General features: G+C 58.2%; 1 protein-coding gene and 1 long non-coding RNA gene across 7 annotated transcripts in view; one reads left to right on the top strand and one right to left on the bottom strand.

The window, feature by feature from the left end:
• The window catches only part of XPO7 (exportin 7), a 96190-nt gene extending 84823 nt beyond the window's left edge, over positions 1–11367 (top strand). For all 6 annotated transcript variants that reach the window (XM_070047332.1, XM_070047331.1, XM_051836770.2 and 3 more), the window contains 9 exons: positions 1293–1381; positions 1951–2058; positions 5010–5092; positions 5261–5475; positions 5592–5730; positions 7733–7893; positions 8438–8536; positions 9275–9402; positions 9881–11367. In XM_070047332.1, coding sequence (XP_069903433.1) covers positions 1293–1381; positions 1951–2058; positions 5010–5092; positions 5261–5475; positions 5592–5730; positions 7733–7893; positions 8438–8536; positions 9275–9402; positions 9881–9974 — 1116 coding nt within the window. In that variant the 3' untranslated portion in view covers positions 9975–11367. The remainder of the gene's footprint in view (positions 1–1292; positions 1382–1950; positions 2059–5009; positions 5093–5260; positions 5476–5591; positions 5731–7732; positions 7894–8437; positions 8537–9274; positions 9403–9880) is intronic.
• Positions 6306–7736, bottom strand: LOC138843464 (uncharacterized). The gene is made up of 2 exons (XR_011378153.1): positions 7161–7736; positions 6306–7046 (listed from the first exon to the last, which is right to left on the bottom strand). It is a non-coding gene; the product is annotated as an uncharacterized lncRNA (long non-coding RNA).
• Positions 11368–22947: the final 11580 nt, after the last annotated feature.

Raw genomic sequence — 22947 nt, 5'->3', positions numbered from 1 at the left:
GCCAGAAGAGCTGTCTCCCACACGTGTCATGTCCCATGCAGACTGGAAGACTGCTCAAGCAACACAACTTTTTTTTTTTTTTTAAAGATTTATTCATTCATTTGAAATGCAGAGAGAAAGAGAGAGATCTTTCATCCTCTGGTTTACTTCCCAGATGGTCACACTGGCCGGGGATGGTCCAGGCCAAAGCCAGGAGTCAGGAGCTTCTTCTAGGTCTCCCATGTGGGTGCTGGGGCCCAAGCACTTGGGGCCGTCTTCTACTGCTTTCCCAGGCGCATTAGCAGGGAGCTGGATCAGAAGTGGAACAGTCAGGATTCGAACCAGTGCTCATGTGGGACACCAACACTGCAGGCAGAGGCTTCACCTTCTTCACCACAGCCCTGGCCCCAAAACTGTTTGCTTTTGAAGCACACTGTTAAAACAGAAGTACAGTGGTTGTTGCCAAAATGAGGTGGGACCACCACGTCTGCTGCCTTTCTGACCATCCTGGTGACTTCCTAATTTAAAAACAGTCCTAGGGGCCAGCGCTGTGGTGCGGCAGGTTAAAGCCGCCGCCTGCAGTGCCAGCATCCCATATAGGCGCCAGTTCTAGTCCTGGCTGCTCCACCTCCAGTCCAGCTCCCTGCTGTGCCTGGGAAAGCAGTGGAGGATGGCCCAGGTCCTCGGGCCCTGCACCCTCGTGGGAGACCTGGGAGAAGCTCCTGGCTTCAGATCAGCACAGCTCTAGCAACATTGCAGCCATCTGGGGAGTGAACCAGCAGATGAAAGATCTCTCTCTCATGTTCCTACCTCTCTCTGTCTTTCAAATAAATAAAAAGTCCTGACTACTGTTCATGGCCACCAAGTGCGTGTTGCTATGCTTCTGTGCTTCCTCATCCGGGCCCTCCTGCCCCCAGCCGCACCATCGTGGGCTTTACGCCTGATTGCCAGGCACCCCAACCGAAGGGACAGTGCCACACACACTCCCCATGGGCGTCCCTCTGGGACACGGCCTTGAAGATGTACCGCTTTTCTGCCTGTTGGACGGGCCTTTTGGCCTGCCAGCTTTTTACATACGATTTATCACTTTAGTATCTCGAAAGCTCATCAGACTGTTTTCGCTCCAGTTGCCCAGTAACCGTCCTGTTTTCTTAGAAGCAGCTTCCAAACTAGCTTTTGTGTGAAAAGATGCCGCTCTGGTGTGGTCGAGATTGATCTGGAATATCGTGGAGCTGTGTGGGAGGGAGACCCCCCCGCCGGGTGGTTCCGGCTTTGGTTTTCTCCTGTGAACGCGTTTCTGCCCTCTGTTGCAGCGCACTCTAGTTGGCCTGGTGAGAGACCTGAGGGGGATAGCTTTCGCCTTCAACGCCAAGACCAGCTTCATGATGCTGTTTGAATGGATGTATCCTACCTCAGTCCAGGAGCCGGCCCAGCAGGCCTCAGCTGACGGGGGCACTGCGGGAGGGGAGCAGGTGTGGTGCGGCCGGGAGGTGGCAGCGGTCCCCAGAGGTCTGTACGCCGCCTTCGGTGGTCTGGGACGCGCACAAGGGAGGTGATTTCCCAGTGCCTCTGGCGGCCCCAGGTAGACAGCGGCTGTGCAGGGTTGCAGGAAGGAGAAACATCTCGGCCTGCTGCAGAATCAGCTCTAAGACGGCAGCGCCCAGCGTCGCAGACCGGGTCATCTCAGACCAGGGGCCTTGTTCTCCAGCCGTGCCAGGGAATAGCTGATCCCCGTCCCCTCAGAGAAGTAGTGAAAGGACAACTAACAGTGTGAAGTGCATCGTGCTCTTCAGAGGAAAGGCGCTGTGTGAGTGAACGCGCATTCCCAGAGGCCAGAGCACAGTCCCTCGAGCGCCTTCTAGTGAGGCCCCGGTTAGGATGCGAGGGGCGGGGACGGGAGGAAGGGCAGCGGTGTTGTGCTTGGGCCGCGCTTCCCGTCGGTGCAGGGAGTCTGCCTTAGCTTCTCCCCAGATACCCGTCCTACATGCCCATCCTGCAGCGGGCGATCGAGCTGTGGTACCACGACCCCGCCTGCACCACGCCCGTGCTCAAGCTGATGGCGGAACTCGTTCACAACAGGTAAGCAGGGCTGCTTGTCCTGGAGAGAACCTGCCTCGCCTGGCGCTTGGACGCGTTGTGACAGGGTAGGATGCATTGCTGTCCGGTGGGAGAGCTCGAGGGTGTGTATGAAGGGAGATACTCCCACCACACAAAGTGCCCGCAGGAGATAAATCGCTTTGACAAGAGTCTCAAAAATACAGCCTACATACCATGAAATGCACAGGAGGGTACAGAGGCGTTTCGGGTCACCTGACAGCGCTCACAACCAACGCCCAGATGAACCCCTGAGTCCTCACTGTCGCCCCCACCCCGTTCCTTCCAGATACCTATTAGAATACATTGGGCAGTCCAGATTCCGACTCCCGTGCCCACAGACAGAGGGCAAGCGTGTGGCAGTAGTGCCCTCTCTTAGTTCATAGAGACCACTGAAAACGATAGGATGATCCAAGAATACCCTGTCTTAGGAAGGGCATGTATTCAGTAAATTACAGATGGATCCATAAGGATTTTTTTTTTTAAGTGAGAGACTTCCAAAACAAAATTACAGCTTTGGGGCAGGCGTTTGATCCAGCAGTTAGCATGCTACGTGGGACACCCACATCTCATGGAAGTGCCTGTATCTGAGTTCTGGCTCCACTTCCAGTTCCAGCTTCCTGCTGATGTACACCCTGGAAGGCAGCAGCTGGGTCCAGTACTCGGGTCCTGCCTCCCACACCCATGTGGGAAATGGGTAGAGTTCCAGACTCCTAGCTTTGGCCTGGCTCAGTCCCAGCTGTTGCAGGTGTGTGGTGTGTGAGCCAGGAGATGGAGGATCTCTGTAAACTTGAGAGATTTATTTTTTTTAAATGGAGGGGTGAGTGTGGCACAGCAGTTAAGTCACCACTTGGAGCATCCGCTTTCCCTACCAGAGTGCCCGGTTCTGGTCCTGGCTACTCTGCTTTCAATCCAGCTTCCTGCTCACACGCACCCTGGGAGGCAGCAGATCGTGGCCCACGTGCCTGGTTCCCCACCACCCACATGAGAGACTGGGGTGGAGTCCTCAGCTCCTCACTTCAGCCTGGCCCAGCCCCAGCTGCTGTAGGCATTTGGGAAATGAACCAGCACACGGAAGACTTCTGTCTCTCTGCCTTTCAAATAAAAGGAAAATCATTTTTTTAAATTGCATATTTTCCCAATACTATAGAGATGGTAAGAAGGAAAAATTGAGCACCTTAGCTTTGCTGTGACTGCCTCTCATGGTCGTCCTGAGAAAGTTAGTCATGTTAAAGCTGCCCGAGTGAGGGAATGGGCAGTAGCTCACCGTGAGGCTTGTGTTTCTGAGGTACTCACTATAAGATATATTTGGAAGCAGCTATTCTTTTTTTTAAGATTTATTTGAAAGAGTTAGAGACAGAAAGAGAGGTCTTCCATCCGCTGGTTCGCTCTCCAGATGGCCACAATGGCCAGAGCTGTGCAGATCTGAAGCCAAGAGCCAGAAGCTTCTTCTGGGTCTCCCGGTGAGTGCAGGGGCCCAAGGACCTGGGCCATCTTCAACTGCTCTCCCAGGCCGTAGCAGAGAGCTGGGTGGGAAGAGGAGCAGCCGGGACTAGAACTGGCGCCCATATGGGATGCCGGCGCTTCAGGCCAGGGCGTTAACCCACTGTGCCACAGCGCCGGCCCGTGGAAGCAGCTAGCTATTCTTGCCAAACACCTTCCTAGCTGTGTGGCCCCTTCCCAGCTGTTTGCCTCCTTGACGGCACAGACAATGAGAGAGACGGGAAGCCAGCAGAGATCATTGCAGGTAGTAACGAGTGCTGTGGAGAAGGTAAAACAAGGCAGGGACACAGAATGGACTGAGGGGTGGGAGAGGCCTGGAGGCTGTGACGCTCGTGCTGGGATCTGGATGACAGGTAACATTCTGTAGCCTGCACAGACAGGGACTGTTCTAAACAAGATGGCACCTGACGCGTGCACGCATGCACGCATGCACACACACACACACCCTCCCCCACGGCGGGGCGGGCATTTAGCCTCACTAACGTGGGAAGCTACAGGAGGGTGTAGGCAGGGGATGAGTGATCTCATTTACAGTATTGAATGGTGCCATCCTAGCCACCTGCTGTGTGAAGGAAGGGACAGAGGGGAGGTGGGGCAGAGGGGAGGCAATGGGTGACTTCAGGGGCACACGGGAGAGAAGAACCGCGGATGGGAGCCTTTTACCTCCTTGAATCCAGTGAACAGGCCGGGTTGGGCATTGTGGTGCAGCTGCTTGGATACCCACATCCTTGTCAGAGTGCCTGGTTCAAGTCAGCTTCCTGCTGAAGCAGGCCAGGGAGACAGAAGGTGTGGCTCAAGTTCTTGGGTCCTTGCCGCCCTCATGGGAGACCCAGGTGACATTCGGGGATCCTGGCTTTGGCCTGGCCCAGCCCCAGCTGTTGTGGCATTTAGGGAATGAGCTAGCGGATTGAACAGATATCTCTTTCTGCCTTTTAAATACTTTTTTTTTTTTGAGACACAAGCTACATCATTGGTTACATACTTTTAAGATTTATTGATTTGAAAGTCGAGGTACACAGAGAGAGGAGGAAAGGCAGAAGAGAGAGAGAGCTCTTCCATCCGGTGGTTCACTCCCCAATTGGCTGCAACAGCCAGAGCCGTGCCAATCCGAAGCCAGGAGCTTCTTCCGGGTCTCCCATGTGGGTACAGGGGCCCAAGCACTTGGGCCATCTTCCACTGCTTTCCCAGGCCATAGCAGAGAGCTGGATCGGAAATGGGGCCCATATGGGATGTTGGCACTGCAGGCGGTGGCTTTACCTGCTAGCCACAGTGCCGGCCCCTGGTTACATACCTGTAGCTAGCTTGGTTGTTCTCACGTTAGATAGGCGTCTGCATGTCTTACTGCAGAGCAGCCCGGGGACTCCCGAGAGCCTGCAATGCCACAGTCCACCCCTGACCACATCTCTGACTGTTCCCTGCTGTGCCCCGCTCAGGTCCCAGAGGCTGCAGTTCGATGTCTCTTCTCCCAACGGCATCTTACTCTTTCGGGAAACCAGCAAGATGATAACCATGTATGGTGAGTGCTCAGAGGCGCTGGCCCTGCCGGGGACCGTGAGCAGGGCCGTGGCCAGGACAGTGTTAGGGCGTGCTGCGTTCCTCTGGCGTGCCAGCCGCCCCTACAGCCTGCTGGGGAGAAGAACCGTCAGTGCCGACGTGGTTGAACACCTGCCCCGTGTTTCCTCAGGCAATCGCATCCTGACACTGGGAGAGGTCCCCAAGGACCAGGTCTACGCCCTGAAGCTCAAGGGCATCTCCATCTGCTTCTCCATGCTGAAGGCAGCCCTCAGCGGCAGCTACGTCAACTTCGGGGTCTTCCGTCTCTATGGCGACGACGCCCTGGACAACGCCCTGCAGACCTTCATCAAGCTGCTCCTCTCCATTCCGCACAGCGACCTCCTGGTAAGCTCGCCCGGGACCAGGCCTCTGGGCTGGCTGCGGCACGGAGCCATGTGACGCAGGTGTTCTGCGCGCCGAGGTGCACAGCGCCCGAGCCCCTCTTCCTCCTCCTCCCTCAGGATTACCCCAAGCTCAGCCAGTCTTACTACTCACTGCTGGAAGTCCTCACCCAGGACCACATGAACTTCATCGCCAGCCTGGAGCCCCACGTCATCATGTACATTCTCTCTTCCATTTCTGAAGGCCTCACTGCACTTGGTAAGCACCTGGCTGGCCCGCCCGTCTGCCTGGTTCCCACCTCCTAGCTAGTAACAAGGGGAGCGTGCCCTGAAAGGAGAGGGTACTGACGTGCTGCGTGCCCTGCGCCCAGCACACACAGACCGCCTGGCACCGGGCGCTGCGGGAGCGGTAGGGCAGTGAGGTGCAGCAGGCCTCTGTGCTGGGTGAAGCTGACAGACAAGGGCCTGAGCGGGGCTGCTAGAGACGGCGGCGTCCGGACGCTGTTGCCCGGGTCAGGAGGAGAGGACCCGCCAGTCGGAGCAGCGGGCACTCGTGTCTGTGGGCAGCAGAAAGCCAGGCAGCTGGCGCCACCGCACACAGGTGCAGGCCTGTGGCTCCGGAAGGGGGCTCTGAAGCCCCATGAGGGCCACGGATCAGGGGAGGTTCCAGCCCCTTGCCCAGTGAGGTTTCCATCATCATCCCCATGGCTCTGCACCACGTGGTTTTCATTTAAAAAAAAATTTTTTTTTTTTATTTGAAAGGTAGTTAAGAGAGGCAGAGAGAGAGATCTTCCATCTGTTTTCATTTCCCAAATGGCCGCACTGGCCGGAGCTGGGCTGATCTGAAGCCAGAATCTTCTTCCAGATCTCTCACGCGGGCAGGGGGAGCCTAAGCACTTGGGCCATCCTCTGCTGCTTTCCCATACAGAGCAGAGAGCTGGATCAGAAGTGGAGCAGCTGGGACTCGAACCGGCCCCCACCCACTGTTTTCTAGGCTACCTTCCAGCAGTCTTTGTAGTTGCGTGTGTGTGTTAGGCTGAGCAGACCATAAATGAAGTTAGAGGGTGATCTGTGGTGAGGGAGCTACACCCCTGCCACTTTAAGAAAGTATTTATTACTCGAGTTTTTAAAGGTTTATTTATTATTTGAAAGGCAGAGTTGTAGAGGCAGAGAGAGGTTTTCCATCTGCTGGTTCCCTCCCCAGATGGCCGCAATGACAGGAGCTGGGCTGATCTGAAGCCAGGAGCTTCTTACTGGTCTCCCACGTGGGTGCAGGAGTCCAAGCACTTGGGCCATCTTATACTGTGTCCCCAGGCCACAGCAGAGAGCTGGATCAAAAGTGGAGCAGTTAGGACTCCCAACCGGCGCCCACATGGGATGCTGGCACTGCAGGCGATGGCTTTACCTGCTATGCCACAGCTCTGGCCCCACCACCACTGCCACTTGATTGGCATTCAGCGCCATCTGGTGACAGCCGTGTTTAATGCAACCCAGTCAAGGCAGGACACCTTGCTTCTTGAAAATACAGGGGCCGCTGCGTAAACCGTCAGTCCTCCAGGAGTCACAGTGTTGGCTCTGTGCAGGGTGTTTCCTTGTTACAAATCTGTGGTTCCCCCAGAAATGCCGTGGCTGTGCAGTGGGCTATGGGGTTCATGAGATTCCCCCAGGTAACCCAGAACACGGGCTCACCTCTGACTTCCCGGCCTCTGAGCACAGCTCTTCCGTTACCAGCAGCATGACCTTCCCAGACGCTGGTTCCCTCGTGTGTGCAGTGGAACACCTGCCTCCTGGCGTACCTGTCGGGCACTCAGCACTGTCTGGCAGAGGCCGCCCTTGCTGGGACGCACATGGGGCGCAGCGACGCGGACGTCCCGCAGCAGAGCACCGTTCAGGTCCCGCCTGGTTCACTTCCGGCCCAACTCCCTGCTGACGCTTCTGGGAAAGCAGCGGATAGTGGCCCCTGCCACCGGGAAACCGGGACAGAGTTCCAGGCTCCTGTCTTTGGCCTGGCCTAGACCTGGCTGTGGCAGCCATCTGTGGAGTAGCCCGCAGGTGGAAGATAGGTCTCTGTCCCTCTGCCTTTCACACCTTTATGCTCATAGGACCTGTTGCCACACACTCGCTCTCAGACTTACAGATCAGCCTGCCGCACGGCAAAGGTCAGAGCTAGCAGCAGCACCCGGGCCGTGGCCTTGGCTGACAGGACCGCCGTCCACGGGCAGCTCCGTAGCTGTGCTGCGTCCCCGCTCTCTCCCCTGCAGACACCATGGTGTGCACGGGCTGCTGCTCCTGCCTGGACCACATCGTGACGTACCTCTTCAAGCAGCTGTCGCGCAGCACCAAGAAGAGAACGACGCCCCTGAGCCAGGAGAGTGACCGCTTTCTGCACATCATGCAGCAGCATCCGGAGATGATCCAGCAGGTGAGCGGGGAGAACCGCTGCCGGCCGGGTCAGCCGGCGGCCCCGCCTCCCCAGGCTCGCGCTGTCCCCGTGAGGCTTGGGTTGGCATGGCAGATGGCCGAGTGACTGCCGGCTGCCGGAGATCTGATACGGTCGGGTTCTGAGTGTTACAGCAGCCCCCGTGCCTGGACCCACCTCGTGAGCACTGCCCCTTCCCCGTGAAAGTCAGTGCTGTACATGGAGCGTGAGCTGTCAGGTGTGCAGCCCGCTTCCGGCTTGTGCTGCTGTTTGCCAGACGGAACAGCGTGCAGGCCACAAGGACACGGGCTGCTCAGACACTGCCTGGGGCCCCAGTGCTGGACGTGCCCTGGCTCCCCGCAGTCCGGGGGAAGCGGAGTGAGTGGCCCCTTTGTAGTGGGGTCATCAAAGCACCGTAAAGAACAGGAACGGAAACAGCACAGACAAAAGCTGACCTTGAAGTGAAGAGAAGACGCTCGCCCGGCTCGCCTGCCTGCAGCCCAGCCTCCCTTGGCCTCTGCCTCCGAGCCTCTCTCTCGCCCTCCAGATGCTGTCCACGGTGCTGAACATCATCATCTTTGAAGACTGTAGGAACCAGTGGTCCATGTCCCGACCCCTGCTTGGCTTGATACTACTAAATGAAAAGGTACAAGAGGCAGGGCTTGGCTGTACTTCGCTCTCAGTGGCCAGGCAGAGAGAGGAAAGAATGCTTTCAGAAGCGCCCTGGGGGCAGGTGTGTGGTGCAGTAGTGGAAAATCCCCACTTCACACCCTCATCCTGCCGGAGTGTGTGAGTCCTGCTCCCAGCTCCAGGTCCCGGGAGGCAGCAGTGACGGCTCCCGCACATGGGAGGCCTGGCTTGGGCGCCAGACACCAGGCTCCTGGCTCCTGCCTGCTGCATGCAGCCCTTGGCCAGTGGAGGCATTTAGGGAGTGAACCAGAAAATGGAGTCTCTCCCTTGTCTCTTGTGTGTCTTTGCCTTTCAGATAAATACAAAGAAATAAACATTTTAAAAGCAATACCCAGGGATGGTAAAGCAGGCAAAAGGAGCCGGTCACTGACTTTGAACCCCACCCGCTGACTGGCGGTCAGAGTCCGCCTGGGTGGAAGGCGGGGTTTCCCTCTGGGCAGGGAGAGCGTGCTTCCGTCTCTGCGGCGACGGGGCCAGTCTGGACAGGCCTGGAAGGAGTCAGGGGCAGATGCCGCACTGGTGATTTGCAGCGGGATGCAGCCGTCCTGCCAGTAGCTGCCTGAATGTTTTTCAAGGACCCAGTTTTAGTGGAAGCTGTCTCTCTGCTTGGAGAGCATCCCGCAGCCCTGCAGGCGACAGGACTAGCCGTCCTGCCCTCGGCCTCTGACCCTCGGTCCCACTCCTCGCCCCACAGTATTTTTCGGACCTAAGGAACAGCATCGTGAACAGCCAGCCACCAGAGAAGCAGCAGGCGATGCACTTGTGCTTCGAGAACCTGATGGAAGGCATCGAGCGCAACCTTCTGACGAAAAACAGAGACAGGTGAGTGCAGGGGCCCCGGGCGCAGGGCGGGCAGCTCCCTCAGACCCGCCGTCCAGCTGAAGGTCGAGAGTCTGTAGCCCAGGATGCGGACGTCAGTGTGTGAGAGTTTGGACATCCTCACTGCACAGAGTGTTCCGAATCCCATCTGCCGTGCACGTACCCAGAGCACCCCGACTCGGGTGCTAGGCTGCACTGGAGAGTGGGACTCCATGAATGGTTAAGTTCCCTCGTTGAGTTGCCCTGGCCGCGCTGCCCACTGCTGTGTGGGGAGCGCTCCCACACTGGGCGCCGCCGCCGGAGCCCACACTCTCCCGGCTGCTTCTTCCTCCCCGGGCAGTGCTGCCAGGTAGAAGGGGCAGGAAGGAGCTGCCTGTGGGCTCAGAAGCAGAAGCACCGTGCCACGCTCGGCTTCCCAGGAGCCGCTTCTCTGCGGCAAACACACACACACACACCCACCCCCCCGCCAACCTGTCCACAGATTCACGCAGAACCTGTCGGCGTTCCGTCGAGAAGTCAACGACTCGATGAAGAGCTCCACGTACGGCGTGAACAGCAATGACATGATGAGCTGACGGCTCCCCGGACTCTGCCTGTACAGAGCAGTGTCCCTCGGGTCTGGCCCAGAGGGGTGAACAGTTGCAAGGGAGAGGGCCTGGCTGCTCCTGGCCCCTTCCTCCCGGGGTGTGGGGAGATGGCAAAGGTCACCTGGCTGCTTCCCCGGGGAACGGGTGTGAGTGCACTCAGCTCGGGGCAGGGCGCTGCTGGTTCCTGGGGACGGGGTGGGGAGGGTGGCGGGAGGAGAGGAGCCAGAGACGAGGACGCCCGCGCCTCCAGCCCCTCCTCCCGGGGCCTCCCGAGGGGGAGAACCCCAGTGTCCTGCCACAGCCTGCCTTGTATAAACATGTACATTTTTTCATAACATTTTGAACAAGGTTTATATTGACTCAAGTTTAAAAACAAAAAGTGTGACTGAAAACTTTTTACAGAGTCCAGTGCACAGTGCTGACGTGAGGGCTGTGTGCGAGTGCAGTCGTGTACCCGGTGGCCTGAAGCTTTACTGGACAAGGGTGTGTGAGCGTGCAGATTCAGTGACGCAGTGTGGAGAGGCAGAAGTAAAAATCCCAAATGTCTATTTTTTCGTATCGCCCCTTCCTCGCCCCAGCAGTGGTCACGCCCTGTTACTGTATGAACCCTGGTTTTTAGGGACTCTAAGCCATGCCAGAGCAGCGCCCCGGCCCCCCAGGGCCGCGCGGCCCCCTGACAGCGTTCGGTGTCCTCACTCCACCCCTCCCGCGGGGCTCACCTCAGCCTCCCGCACTTGCCTCTGCTCATCGGGTTTCGCAGTGTGTGTGGGGTTTCTGGCCTCTGGCCCAGAGACCGCAGAGAAGTAATGGAGCCGGTTGCTCTCGTCGGAGCAGTTTGGATGAGGCCACCAGAGGCCCAGCTGCGCGTGGCCAATACCTTTGTCTTCCCCAGCCCTTGAGGCAGTGCGTGTGGACGTATGCGTGTGGATATTTATATATGCACCTGCACTCGTGAATGTATGAACTGGAGGAGGGGTTCTCAGTAACAAGGCCTACCTAGCATGGAGTAGTCAGCAGCCTCCCACCCCTTCAAAGTACACGTTTTTATAAAATGAGAACCATAATAAATGTTTTGAATATTTAAAAAGAATGAACCTACAGAGGAAAAGCAACGGAGAAAGCTACGCGCCTGGTACTTTCCCCGCGACTGTCGCTGCTGGTTTACCACCTCTGGCTCCGCTCTTGCCACGGGACACTCATCAATTGGGTTCTGTCTTTCTTTCTCCTGCACCCCCGAAACAAGCCTGTTGAGTTCCTCCTTTCTCTGGCGACTGCGGTGAATCCTTTCTCGCGTGATCAGGTTGGGATAGACGTGTGAGGGTGTTTGCTGCCTACGGTGTACGCATTGTGACCGCCAATAAACTTCAATGGTTTCTACTGACCCGGCTGCAGCCATCAAGTCTAGTGTGTGTCCAGGGACGGGGCGCTCTCAGAGCCAGGAGGAGACTTGAAGCTTGGGTGTGCAGAAGCCAGTGGAGAGCATGCCCCTGCCCCTTCCAGGATTAACCTGTTCCTCACTGCATTACATCGGACTCCATCCCTTTTAAAAGTAGGGCTGGTTTAGCTGCTGTGTGTGTGAGTAAAGCCACTGTCTCTCTCAGCACACAAGGAGTAACTGGGAAAAGCTCAAGTTTAGTTCTGTTTTGTTCTGAATTCATTAATTTACTTATTTGGAGGGCAGAGAGGGAGAGAGATTTTCCACCCACCGGTTGACTCCGCAAACAGCCACAACGGTCAGGGTTGGACCGGGCTGAAGCCAGGAGCCTGGAATGCCATCCAGGTCTCCCAGGTGGTGCCATCGTCCACTGCTTTCCCAGGCACATTTGCAGGGAGCCAGTTAGAAGTGGAGCATGGGATGCTGCCCCTGTTGCCCACTGTGCCACAATGGCAGCCCCAGAAGACAAGTGTGTGTTCTAACATGTGCTGTGATGTGGCTGGCGTTACTCATCACACCCGGCAAGGTCAAGCACAAATGATAGCCCCTGGTCTACTTTGCAGAAATCACAGGCCAGAGTTTTCAAATAAAGCGAGGCACTCCAATCCGTGAACTAACGCCATGTTAGAGCCACTGCTGCCAGCAGCAGTGAGAAGTATTAGGATGGAGAGGAGTCTCAGCCTACCGTCACCGGCCCCGAGTTGTCACTAAGGCAGAATGGCTTCATGTTCACCAAGTGCCGTCTGCAGGCTAACAGAAGCAGGAAAGCTAACATGCAGAGCGCTCCTCGAACGTCTCCAGGAGCCTGGCCGTGCATCTCCGTGGTAGAGACTAACTTGCAGGTTCTGGTAAAGCCCTGCCCCTCGGCCGTCTTGCGATGACCATCAGCAGAGCCCCTGACCCACCCTGCACTGCAGGGACAGCAGTGAGGGCACCTCCCACGGCCCTGTCCGGCCTGGCGATGCAGCTACAAGAGGGGCGTCCCAAAAAGCGCTTTCATTTCCTTTGGTCAGAGGGTGAGCTAGCGATTTCCTTTTAGCTTTTGGGGGTAGGGTGGGGGTTCCCATGTCCCAGTTCCCTCTCCAAACTGGTGCTGGGTCACGCTGAAGCTGAGAGCTAGAAACTCCATCCGGGTGCCCCATGTGGGTGCCTGGGACCCAGTCACTTGAGCTGTCCCCACTGTGTCCCAGGAAGCGGACGTCAGAGGCCAGAGCCGGGAATCGAACCCAGGTACCCTGATGTGGGCATGTCAGCGCTAACCACTAGGCTAAATGCCTTCCCCAGTGAGTCCACGTGACTTCACCATAATAAGTGTGGAACCTCCTTTTCCCCAGGGGTTCTGTGGCTTGCTCCATCAACACCATGGTTGGGGTCTCTAGACAACTTCCTGCACTGCGCTCCTCCGTTTGTGGATTTTGGTCAGTGATGAATCCTAGCAGAGACTTTACTACAGGTTGTTACATTACCTGTTTTTGTTGGCTTAGCCTAAATGAGTGATGCTGTTCTCATTGCAAAGGGAGGGATCTGGGTCAGGGTTACAATTTTTTTTTTTTTTTTTTTTTTAAGCTATATTGGGGTCGGTGCTCAGGTGCAGTAGGCTAACCCTCTGCCTGTGGTGCCGGCATCCCACGTGGGCGCCAGTTCGAATCCCGGCTGTTCCACTTCTGATCCAGCTCTCTGCTATCACTCCTGGGAAGGCAGTGGAGGGTGGTCCAAGCCCTTGGGCCCTGCACCCATGTGAGAGACCTGAAGGAAGCTCTTGGCTTCAGATTGGCCCAGCTCCAGCCATTGTGGCCATTTGGGGAGTGAACCAGCAGATGGAAGACCTTTCTGTCTCACCTTCTGTAACTCTACCTCTCAAATTTTAGTGCCTTTTTTTTTTTTTTTTTCATTTGATTTATTTTGAAAGTCCATGTGCTGGTTCACTCCCCAAACGGCTGCAACAGCTGGATCTGAGCCAATCCAAAGCCAGGAGCTTCCTCCAGGTCTCCCACGTGGGTGTAGGGAGCCATGGACTTGGGCCATCATCCGCTGCTTTCCCAGGCACATTAGCAGGGGGCTGGATCGGAAGTGGAGCAGCCGGGACTCGAACCATCACCTATATGGGGGTACTGGCGCTGCAGGCCCGGGGCTTAGCCCGCTGTGCCATGGCCCAATTTTAAGTCAGTAGCACAGTAGCACCTTGTTTCCTAACGACAGCCTACTAAGAACTTACATTCTTCAAAACGTAGGCCCAAGTGAGAACATGTGCTGGTGTCCTTTGAAACGTTAACCGAGAACGGAAGCCCCACTCCGGGTAACAGCTCAGATCTAGGGCCAGCACCCGCCTGCCTCCTCTGCCTCCAGCCGGCCCTGCCCTCGCCCACGGATTTTGGCCGGTCGGAACCCTCAGCTGACATCCAAGCTGCCGAAGTCTCGTGTGCCAGAGTCGAGGGGGACTGCGACGGGAGGCCTGTGAGAGCCCTACGACTGCCAAGAAGGCTTCAGTCTCGACTGGAAGCGTTTTCAGAGTACGCTCGAAAGGGCAGGCGCTCAGCAGCCACAGCTGAACTGTGCGGTGCTAAGTACCGTCTGATGGGACCCCTGGCCCTGCAGCTGCCGTCACGTTTATCGTGGGTGTCTGGCACCCGAGGTCACCGTCAGCCGGCCCCTGCGGGGGGTGTGCAGGAACCGTGGTGAGCCGGTGCAGGCGGCTGTTGGGCAGTGTGGGGCACGGGTACCAGCGTGCACGGAACCACGCTGGGAAAAGCGGCCCCCTGAGCGGGCGGCTTCCGGTCCACAGCACCCCCTAAGCCCCCCACCCTGTCGGTGCGCGCTCAGGCAGCAGGTGCCGTGGGCCGGCTGCGTCTCCCACGGCCAGGCAGTGTCCATAGCAGTACACGCAACAACTGCGCTTCCAATGCTCCCCACCACCCAGCAGCACTGAGCCAGCCGTCCCCTGCTGGGCTGCAAGGGGCTGAGTGACAAGGCCACCTCCTGACCGCTGCTGGGCGAGCCCGGGCACCTGACGGCGGGGCCGGAGGGCGACCCGACTCACAGCGGCGGCCACCTGGTTCGCCGGGCGCTCAGCTCGTGGAAGCAGCGGTCTCAGGAGACAGCCCGCCCCCGAGCTCCGTGAGAGGGACCCTCCCGAACCCTCCGGCAGCCGCGGCGGGGCCGGACTCCAGGACAACCCGGAAGTGACTCCCAGCGTCCCTTGCGTTGGAAAGAGGCGCCGGCGCCCACTGCGTCTGCGCACGCAGGCCACGCCCCCAGGCTGGCCCCGCCCCACCGGCCCACGCAGGCGCAGATGCCTCTAGGTCCTGGCGGTCCCGAGAGCCGCGGCCCATGGCGCCAGGACCGAGGGCTAGGTTCACGCACGCCAGGGCCTCGCGCTCCCTATGTGCTGAGGTCAGGGAGCCTGGCCTGGCCCTAGCCCTGAGTGGGAAAGGTCCATGGCCTGGAGAGTCTGTTCGGAAGGGGCCCGCTTAAGGACTGGCGTTGTGGTGGCGCCAGCATCCCAGGGGGACGCCGGTTCGAGACCTGGCTGCTCCACTTCCCATCCAGCTCTCTGTATGGCCCGGGAGGGCAGTGGAGGACGACGGCCGACGTGCTTGGGCCCCTGCGCCCTCGTGGCGGACCAGCATGAAGTTCCTGGCTCCTGGCTTCAGATTGGGGGAGTGAACCAGCACATGGGAAATTCTCTAACTCTGCCTTCAAGTACTATTTTTTTAGATTTTATTTATGAGAGGTAGAGTTACAGACAGACAGGGGGAGAGGCAGAGAGAGAGGTCGCTGGCTCACTTCCCAGATGGCCACAACAGCCGGAGCTGCGCCGATCCGAAGCTAGGAGCCAGGAGCTTCTTCCAGGTCTCCCACGCGGGTGCAGGGGCCCAAGGACTTGGGCCATCCTCCACTGCCATCCCGGGCCATAGCAGAGAGCTGGATCGGAAGTGGAGACGCCAGGACAGGAACCAGTGCCCGTGTGGGATGCCGTATCACACTGCCCTGTGGAGTCCTTCCGATCCAGCTCCCTGCTAATGCTCTTGAGAAGGGAGTAGAAGAAGCCCAAGTGCTTAGACCCCTGTCCCGGAAAAGGGAGACAGATGGAGCTCCTGGCTCTGGCCCGGCCCAGCCCTGGTCATTGCAGACATCTGCAGAGCGAACCAGTGGGTAGAAGCTCTCTCCTCTCTGTCTGAACTCCCTGTCTCTCACTCTGCCATTCGATTAAATAAAATAGATCGTTTAAAAAGAACCAGCAAGCTATAGACAGTTGTAAAAAGCCTTAGGAACACACGTTTAACAGGAAACAGGTGTCCAGCCTGCACAAAGAACTCTGGGCGGCACGGTAGAACAGCAGGGGAAGCAGCCACTTGCTGCACCGGCGCCCCCTGGTGGACATGGCTGTCGTAGCCATTTGAGGAACCAATTAGCAGATGGAAGATCAATCTGTATCTCTCAATCTCTCTCTCTCTCTCTACCTCTCTCTCTCAATCTCTACCTCTCTCTCTCAATCTCTACCTCTCTCTCAATCTCTACATCTCTCTCAATCTCTACATCTCTCTCTCTCAATCTCTACATCTCTATATCTATCTCTCTCTCAATCTCTCTATCTCTCTCTCAATCTCTCTATCTCTCTCTCAATCTCTCGATCTCTCGATCTCTTGATCTCTCGGGGCCGGTGCTTTGGCATAGCGGGTAAAGCAGCCACCTGCAGTGCTGGCTCCCATATGGGTTCTGGTTTGAGTCCTGGCTGCTCCACTTCCAATCCAGCTCTCTGCTGTGGCCTGGGAAAGCAGTGGAGGATGGCCCAAGTCCTTGGGCCCTGCACCTGCAGGGAGAACCAGAAGCAGCTCCTGGCTTTGGATTGGTGCAGCTCTGGCCGTTGCAGCCAATTGGGAGTGAACCAGCAGGTGGAAGACCTCTCTCTACCTCTCCTACTCTGTGTAACTCTTTCGAATAAATAAATCTTTTTTTAAATAAATCTCTCAATCTCTTTTTCAATCTCTCTCCCTCAATCTCTCAATATCTCTCTCTGCCTCTCTCAATCTCTGCCTTTCTCAATGTCTCTCTCAATCTCAATGTTTCTCTCTCAATCTCTAGCTTTCTCTGTCTCAATCCCTCTCCCTCTCCCTCTCAATCCCCTCTCTCCAGTGTCTCTCCCTCTCCCTGTCTCTCCCTCAATGTCTCTCTCTCCACACACACACACACACACACACACACACTTGCACGCCTGCAGACCATGAAACCGATGGCGAGGGAGGCGCAATGCCGGCTGCACACAGCTCAGGAAACAGGAGCAGGCCCACCGCCCGATGTAAACGCACGGTTTTCTCAGCTTCTGGAGGAACCTGCTTCATGAACATAGATGCAAGACTAGCCACATGTAAGCAGGTCAAATGCAGAAGGGTATAAAGGGTAATAGGAGCCTGGCGCGGTGGCGTAATGGGTTAAACTGCTGCCTGCAGCGCCAGCAGCCCTCACGGACACTGGTTCGAGTCCCGGCTGCTCCACCTCCATCCAGCTCCCTGCTAATGTGTCTGGGAAAGCAGTGGAAGATGGCCCAAGTCTGGCTCTCTTTCCCTTTCTCTGTAACTCTATTTCAAATAAATAAATACATCTTAACAAAAAATGTAAAATAAAAAAGGATAACATGTCCTGACCAGGCGAGAGTGTATGTCCAAAGATCAGTTAATGCCTTCTCCGTGGGAACAAATGCTGCCGCCTTAGAGCTGGCATCGCATATGGGCGCCAGTCTGACCCCAGCTGCTCCACTTCCCATCCAGCTCTCTGCTGTGGCCTGGGAAGGCAGTAGAAGACGGCCCAAGTCCTTGGGCCCCTGCACCCATGTGGGAGACCTGGAAGAAGCTCCTGGCTCCTGATAGGTCCAGCTCTGGCCATTGCACCCAAATAGGGAGTGAACCAGCAGACAGAAGACCTTTCTGTCTCTACCTCTCTCTGTAACTGCTCTCAAATAAATAAATGATATTTTTTTAAAAACACTTATTTATTTGAAAGAGCTACACAGAGATAGAAGGAGAGGCAGAGAGAGAGAGAGAAGAGAGAGAGAGAAGGCGAGCGAGCTCTTCTATCCACTGGTTCACTCCCCAGATGGCCGCAACAGCCGGAGCTGTGCTGATCCGAAGCCAGGAGCCAGGAGCTTCTTCCGTGTCTCCCACGAGGGTGCAGGGGTCCAAGGGCTTGGGCCATCTTCTACTGCTTTCCCAGGACAGAGATCAGTAGACCGGAAGTGGAGCAGCTGGGTCTCTAACCAGCGCCCATGCGGGATGCCGGCACTGCGGGCACTGCAGGCGGTGGCTTAACCTGCTACACCACAGCACCAGCCCCTAAACAAATCTTCTAAAAAAGCAAAAGTATGGGATCAGAACAGTCCATCCCTCCCACAGCCCTGTGTGCTGCCTGCTGAGCAACCGTGGGACTCTCGGACTGGCTCCCGACCTGAAGTCCAAGAAACTCCTCTGCCTTTGCAGCCAAACTTTCCCACAATATTCACTGGGCAACCAGAATCATGGGCCCGAATTCGGGACCCTCGACCCCAGTCCTTCCCGGAATTGGAATAACTTTCCCCGATGAAATGACCAGTGCCCAGAGGTCCCCTACATCCGCTCCCACTGCCCCTTGCGGTCTGCGTCCCAGCTTCCCAGAATCCACACACCCAAGACCCCCCCCCACCCGATTTCCAAGCCACCTCTCCCTCTGGACCACTCCCCATCTCCTCCTCCTCACCACATGTCCCCCTCCGGGAGGTGGCGAGAACAGCAGGCACAGCCCAGGTCCCTGTTCCTGTGTCTGTGACTGATATGTCCCCAAATGGAGGGCCAGCCTGGCTCCTCCCCTGAGGATCCAGGATACGCCACCAGGAGCGCCCCCGTGCGACAGGTGCACCTCCTCACCTGGCCAGGTGTCTGTCATATTTTACATTCCACACAAACTTCAGAGACGAGCGAGCCGGCATTTAGCAAGCAGCCCGTGAACATGCTGACCGCCCCAACTAGCAAAACAGAACCCCACTCGCAGCGGCCGGCAATGCTCTACCCACACAGGACCTCCAGGCTCTACCCACCTGAGGATGAAGCCGCCCTGCCCCGGGACCACATGCAGACATGAAGTCCCACACTCAATTACAGTTAGATCACAGACGTTACCCAGAGTCTGGGTGAGAACCTGACTCATTGAGTTTAGCAGTCTGGGTCCCAGCACCCCTGCAGGGACCACTCTCCTTACACGTGGAGTCCATCAGCCGGCCCCGGACATGGAGAGAAACTCGAGACATTAGAACGAGGACCCCAAACGCCCCAGCAGGAGCTTTCAAATGTTGCCTCCCTGGGGCCGGTGCTGTGCCGTAGCGGGTAGATCCGCCACCTGCCTGCAGTGCCGGCATCCCATATGGGCGCCAGTTCTAGTCCCGGCTGCTCCACTTCCGATCCAGCTCTCTGCTGTGGCCTGGGAAAGCAGTGGAGGATGGCCCAAGTCCTTGGGCCCCTGCACCCACCTGGGAGACCTGGAAGAAGCTCCTGGCTCCTGGCTTCGGACCAGTGCAGCTCCGGCTGTTGCAGCCATCCGGGGAGTGAGCCAGTGGATGGAAGAGCTCTCTCTGTCTCCTCACTCTTGCTCTCTCTGCCTCTCCTTCTCTCTGTGTGTGTTACTGTGATTTTCAAGTGAAATAAATAAATCTTTAAAAAAAAAATGTTGCCTCCCGAGTCTTTGATAGCAGGATGAGGTCAACCAGGAGGAGAGACCCCTAAAAACTAAATGGCTCCTCCCATCGGCATTACATCCACAAACCTCTAAGCCAATCAGGGCCCCCAGCCCAGAGGCCTTCAGGCACTTTCCCATGACTCCCCTGCTGCGTGCTCCTACCATGGTAACCTGGGACCCTGGGTAACCTCCAAGCCCCTCACCCCGTGGGTAGTGGGGACGTCAGCGGGAACCTACACAACCTCTCCTGCCCCAACCTGAGTCACTGTAGATCTTTCTAAAACTCTATGACCCCATCTGACTGCTGCTCCACTGGCAGGAGAGCCACCCGGGTTTCCATTCTGCACCCCTCTCCTGTTCCAACCCATCAAGCACACGGATCTCTGCCCTCCCCGCCCCCCGCCCCAGACTGGCAGGTCGGTTCACAGACGTCCCCCCCCCCCTTAGAGAGAGTAGGCTGTGGCCTCCCCGCTACACAAGTGTCCACTGCCGCCTCCATCTGGTATGAGCTCCCTCCTTTTGGAGTCCCTGCCCCCTGTCACTTGGGTAACAAGTCAGAATCCCTGTCTTCCATATCCCAACAGGTGACCCAACACTCCAGAGTCTTTGAGAGTCCCTATTCCATTCCATCCCTAGTCCTCAGGGGAGGTACGACCCACCAAACACCCTGACCAACCTGGCCACGGAGACACACTTTCACCGGACCAAGTGCCCCTGGCCCTCCCCAGATCGAGGGCCAAGCCCCAAAATCCCCTGCAAGTAAGTTCCACTGACATCCTTAGCCGACGTGCCCGGCTCACCCGGATGCCTGCTCACACCCCAGCCACCCCTCCCCTGCTCCACCCTCCCCTGCCCACACCCCTGCCACCCCTCCCCCTGCTCCACCCTCCCCTGTCCACACCCCTGCCACCCCTCCCCCTGCTCCACCCTCCCCTGCCCACACCCCTGCCACCCCTCCCCCTGCTCCACCCTCCCCTGCCCACACCCCAGCCACCCCCTCCCCCTGCTCCACCCTCCCCTGCCCACACCCCAGCCACCCCCTCCCTCTGCTCCACCCTCTGCTGTCCACACCCCTGCCACCCCTCCCCCTGCTCCACCCTCCCCTGCCCACACCCCAGCCACCCCCTCCCCCTGCTCCACCCTCCCCTGCCCACACCCCTGCCACCCCTCCCCCTGCTCCACCCTCCCCTGCCCACACCCCTGCCACCCCTCCCCCTGCTCCACCCTCTGCTGTCCACACCCCTGCCACCCCCTCCCCCTACCACCCCTCCCCTGCCCACACCCCTGCCACCCCTCCCCCTGCACCCCTCCCCTGCCCACACCCCTGCCACCCCCTCCCCTGCTCCACCCTCCCCTGCCCACACCCCTGCCACCCCTCCCCTGCTCCACCCTCTGCTGTCCACACCCCTGCCACCCCTCCCCCTGCCCCACCCTCCCCTGCCCACACCCCTGCCACCCCTCCCCCTGCTCCACCCTCCCCTGCCCACACCCCAGCCACCCCCTCCCCCTGCTCCACCCTCTGCTGTCCACACCCCTGCCACCCTTCCCCCTGCACCCCTCCCCTGCCCACACCCCTGCCACCCCCTCCCCTGCTCCACCCTCTGCTGTCCACACCCCTGCCACCCCTCCCCCTGCCCCACCCTCCCCTGCCCACACCCCTGCCACCCCTCCCCCTGCTCCACCCTCCCCTGCCCACACCCCTGCCACCCCTCCCCCTGCTCCACCCTCCCCTGCCCACACCCCTGCCACCCCTCCCCCTGCTCCACCCTCCCCTGCCCACACCCCTGCCACCCCTCCCCCTGCTCCACCCTCCCCTGCCCACACCCCAGCCACCCCCTCCCTCTGCTCCACCCTCTGCTGTCCACACCCCTGCCACCCCTCCCCCTGCACCCCTCCCCTGCCCACACCCCTGCCACCCCTCCCCCTGCCACCCCTCCCCTGCCCACACCCCTGCCACCCTTCCCCTGCCCACACCCCCTGTTCTCGGCTGCAGTCACAGCCCCAGTCCTGCCACGGGCCTAGCGTGTGCGGAGGAACTTCTCAGCGCCCCTGTTCCTCTTCCCGATGAGGCCGTGCTGTTTTCTGCTGCTCCTAACCTGGCCTCTCTCTCTCCCCAGCCTGCGCATTCACTACTCCAACGCCTCTGCTGATCCCTCCCGGCCCACACGCTAGAATTGCTCCCCGGGCCTCACCCTCACCATGGCTGGGCCACCTCACCCACCACGCTCGTCTCCCACAACCACTCTGCAGCCAGACAACCCCAATCTAACGTGCGTGAACTGGCTCCGAAAGCCCACGCGTCATTCCTACAATTCAACCGATGTTCCTCCACGTCCCAGGGACTCCTTGCCGGAAGCATGATCTCAACCTGAACCCTAACTCCAAACCCCTAGCCCTCACCCTCACCCTGGGACAGGCCCTGTGATGCAGGGCCAGCACCTCACTGCCAGGGGCCATACAACAGACACATACCCAAACTGTTCACGGAGCCCCCACGGCTCTCAAAACTTCCTATTCCAGGCCGGCGCCGCGGCTCACTAGGCTAATCCTCCGCCTAGCGGTGCCGGCACACCAGGTTCTAGTCCCGGTCGGAGCGCCGGATTCTGTCCCGGTTGCCCCTCTTCCAGGCCAGCCCTCTGCTGTGGCCAGGGAGTGCAGTGGAGGATGGCCCAGGTGCTTGGGCCCTGCACCCCATGGGAAACCAGGAAAAGCACCTGGCTCCTGGCTCCTGCCATCGGATCAGTGCGGTGCACCGGCCACAGCGTGCCGGCTGCGGCGGCCATTGGAGGGTGAACCAACGGCAAAAGGAAGAGCTTTCTCTCTGTCTCTCTCTCTCACTGTCCACTCTGCCTGTCAAAAAAAAAAAAAAAAAAAAAAAAAAAAAAAAAAAAAAAAACCTTCCTACTCCACAGCCACAGGGGCATCAGCTGGTGATTGGCCAAGCCTGACTCCGATTCACCCCGCCTGCCCCTTACACGCTACACACACCCCGTGCTGCGCCCAATCTGAGCTCTCCCTCCCCACACTGAGTTCCCTCTTCCAGCCTCCCATCCAGTCCTTCAAGACTGCCAGTGATTTCCCGTTCCCTCCCCTACCGGCATCTTTCCTCCCCAAAAGCCTGCAAAGCTGGTGTGTGAGACGCCCATCGTGCCAGCCAACTCAACACGAACACCGGCCCTCACCACGGCACGTCTGAGTGCCACCTTCAACCCTGCCCCCTGGCATCGCGTGACAACTGGATCAAACTCCGCCCCGGAACTGTCTCGTGGAGATGCCCAGAAGCAAACCCGGGAGAATCCTCCGTCCACCGGGATCAGGCTCACACGTGCCTTCCCTGCAGCTGGACGGGACCCTGTACTCTCGCCCATCTACTCCCCTCCCACATCTGACCACTGACGATGAGTGGCTCCTCCCATCCTTGTTACCCCACTTCCTGAGCACACATCAAGCCCAGCCCTGGCCCCTGTTAGCTGGCCCCAGAGTCCTCTCCCAGGGCCACTCCTGGAACTGCCAGACCAGGGACCTCCCTAGATGAGTTCGAGAGATGTCCAGAGCCTGCAGAAAATCCCTAGACAGCGTAGCCTCTCACATCGCCAGGACCAGATGATTCTCTGGTGGCAGTACTTCTCCAAAACCATTGAGGCCCAGACCTCTAACCATGGAGAAGAAGGGGGGGGGGCTATGCTTGTTCTTGGGGGAAGAATGCTGCTGCTTCGTTAAACAGGTGTGGCACGCTCTGGGAAGAAATGGAAAAAGCCCGGGAACAGGCAGGGGGACAGGGTGTGGCCGTCACCTGTGGAGACAGCCCCACTGGGCTCCCACCTGTCC

Source organism: Oryctolagus cuniculus, chromosome 8, assembly GCF_964237555.1.
Source record: "Oryctolagus cuniculus chromosome 8, mOryCun1.1, whole genome shotgun sequence".
NCBI lineage: Eukaryota > Metazoa > Chordata > Mammalia > Lagomorpha > Leporidae > Oryctolagus > Oryctolagus cuniculus.
The sequence above is the reverse complement of the archived record's forward strand: the minus strand, read 5'-3'. Positions and strand labels throughout refer to the sequence as shown.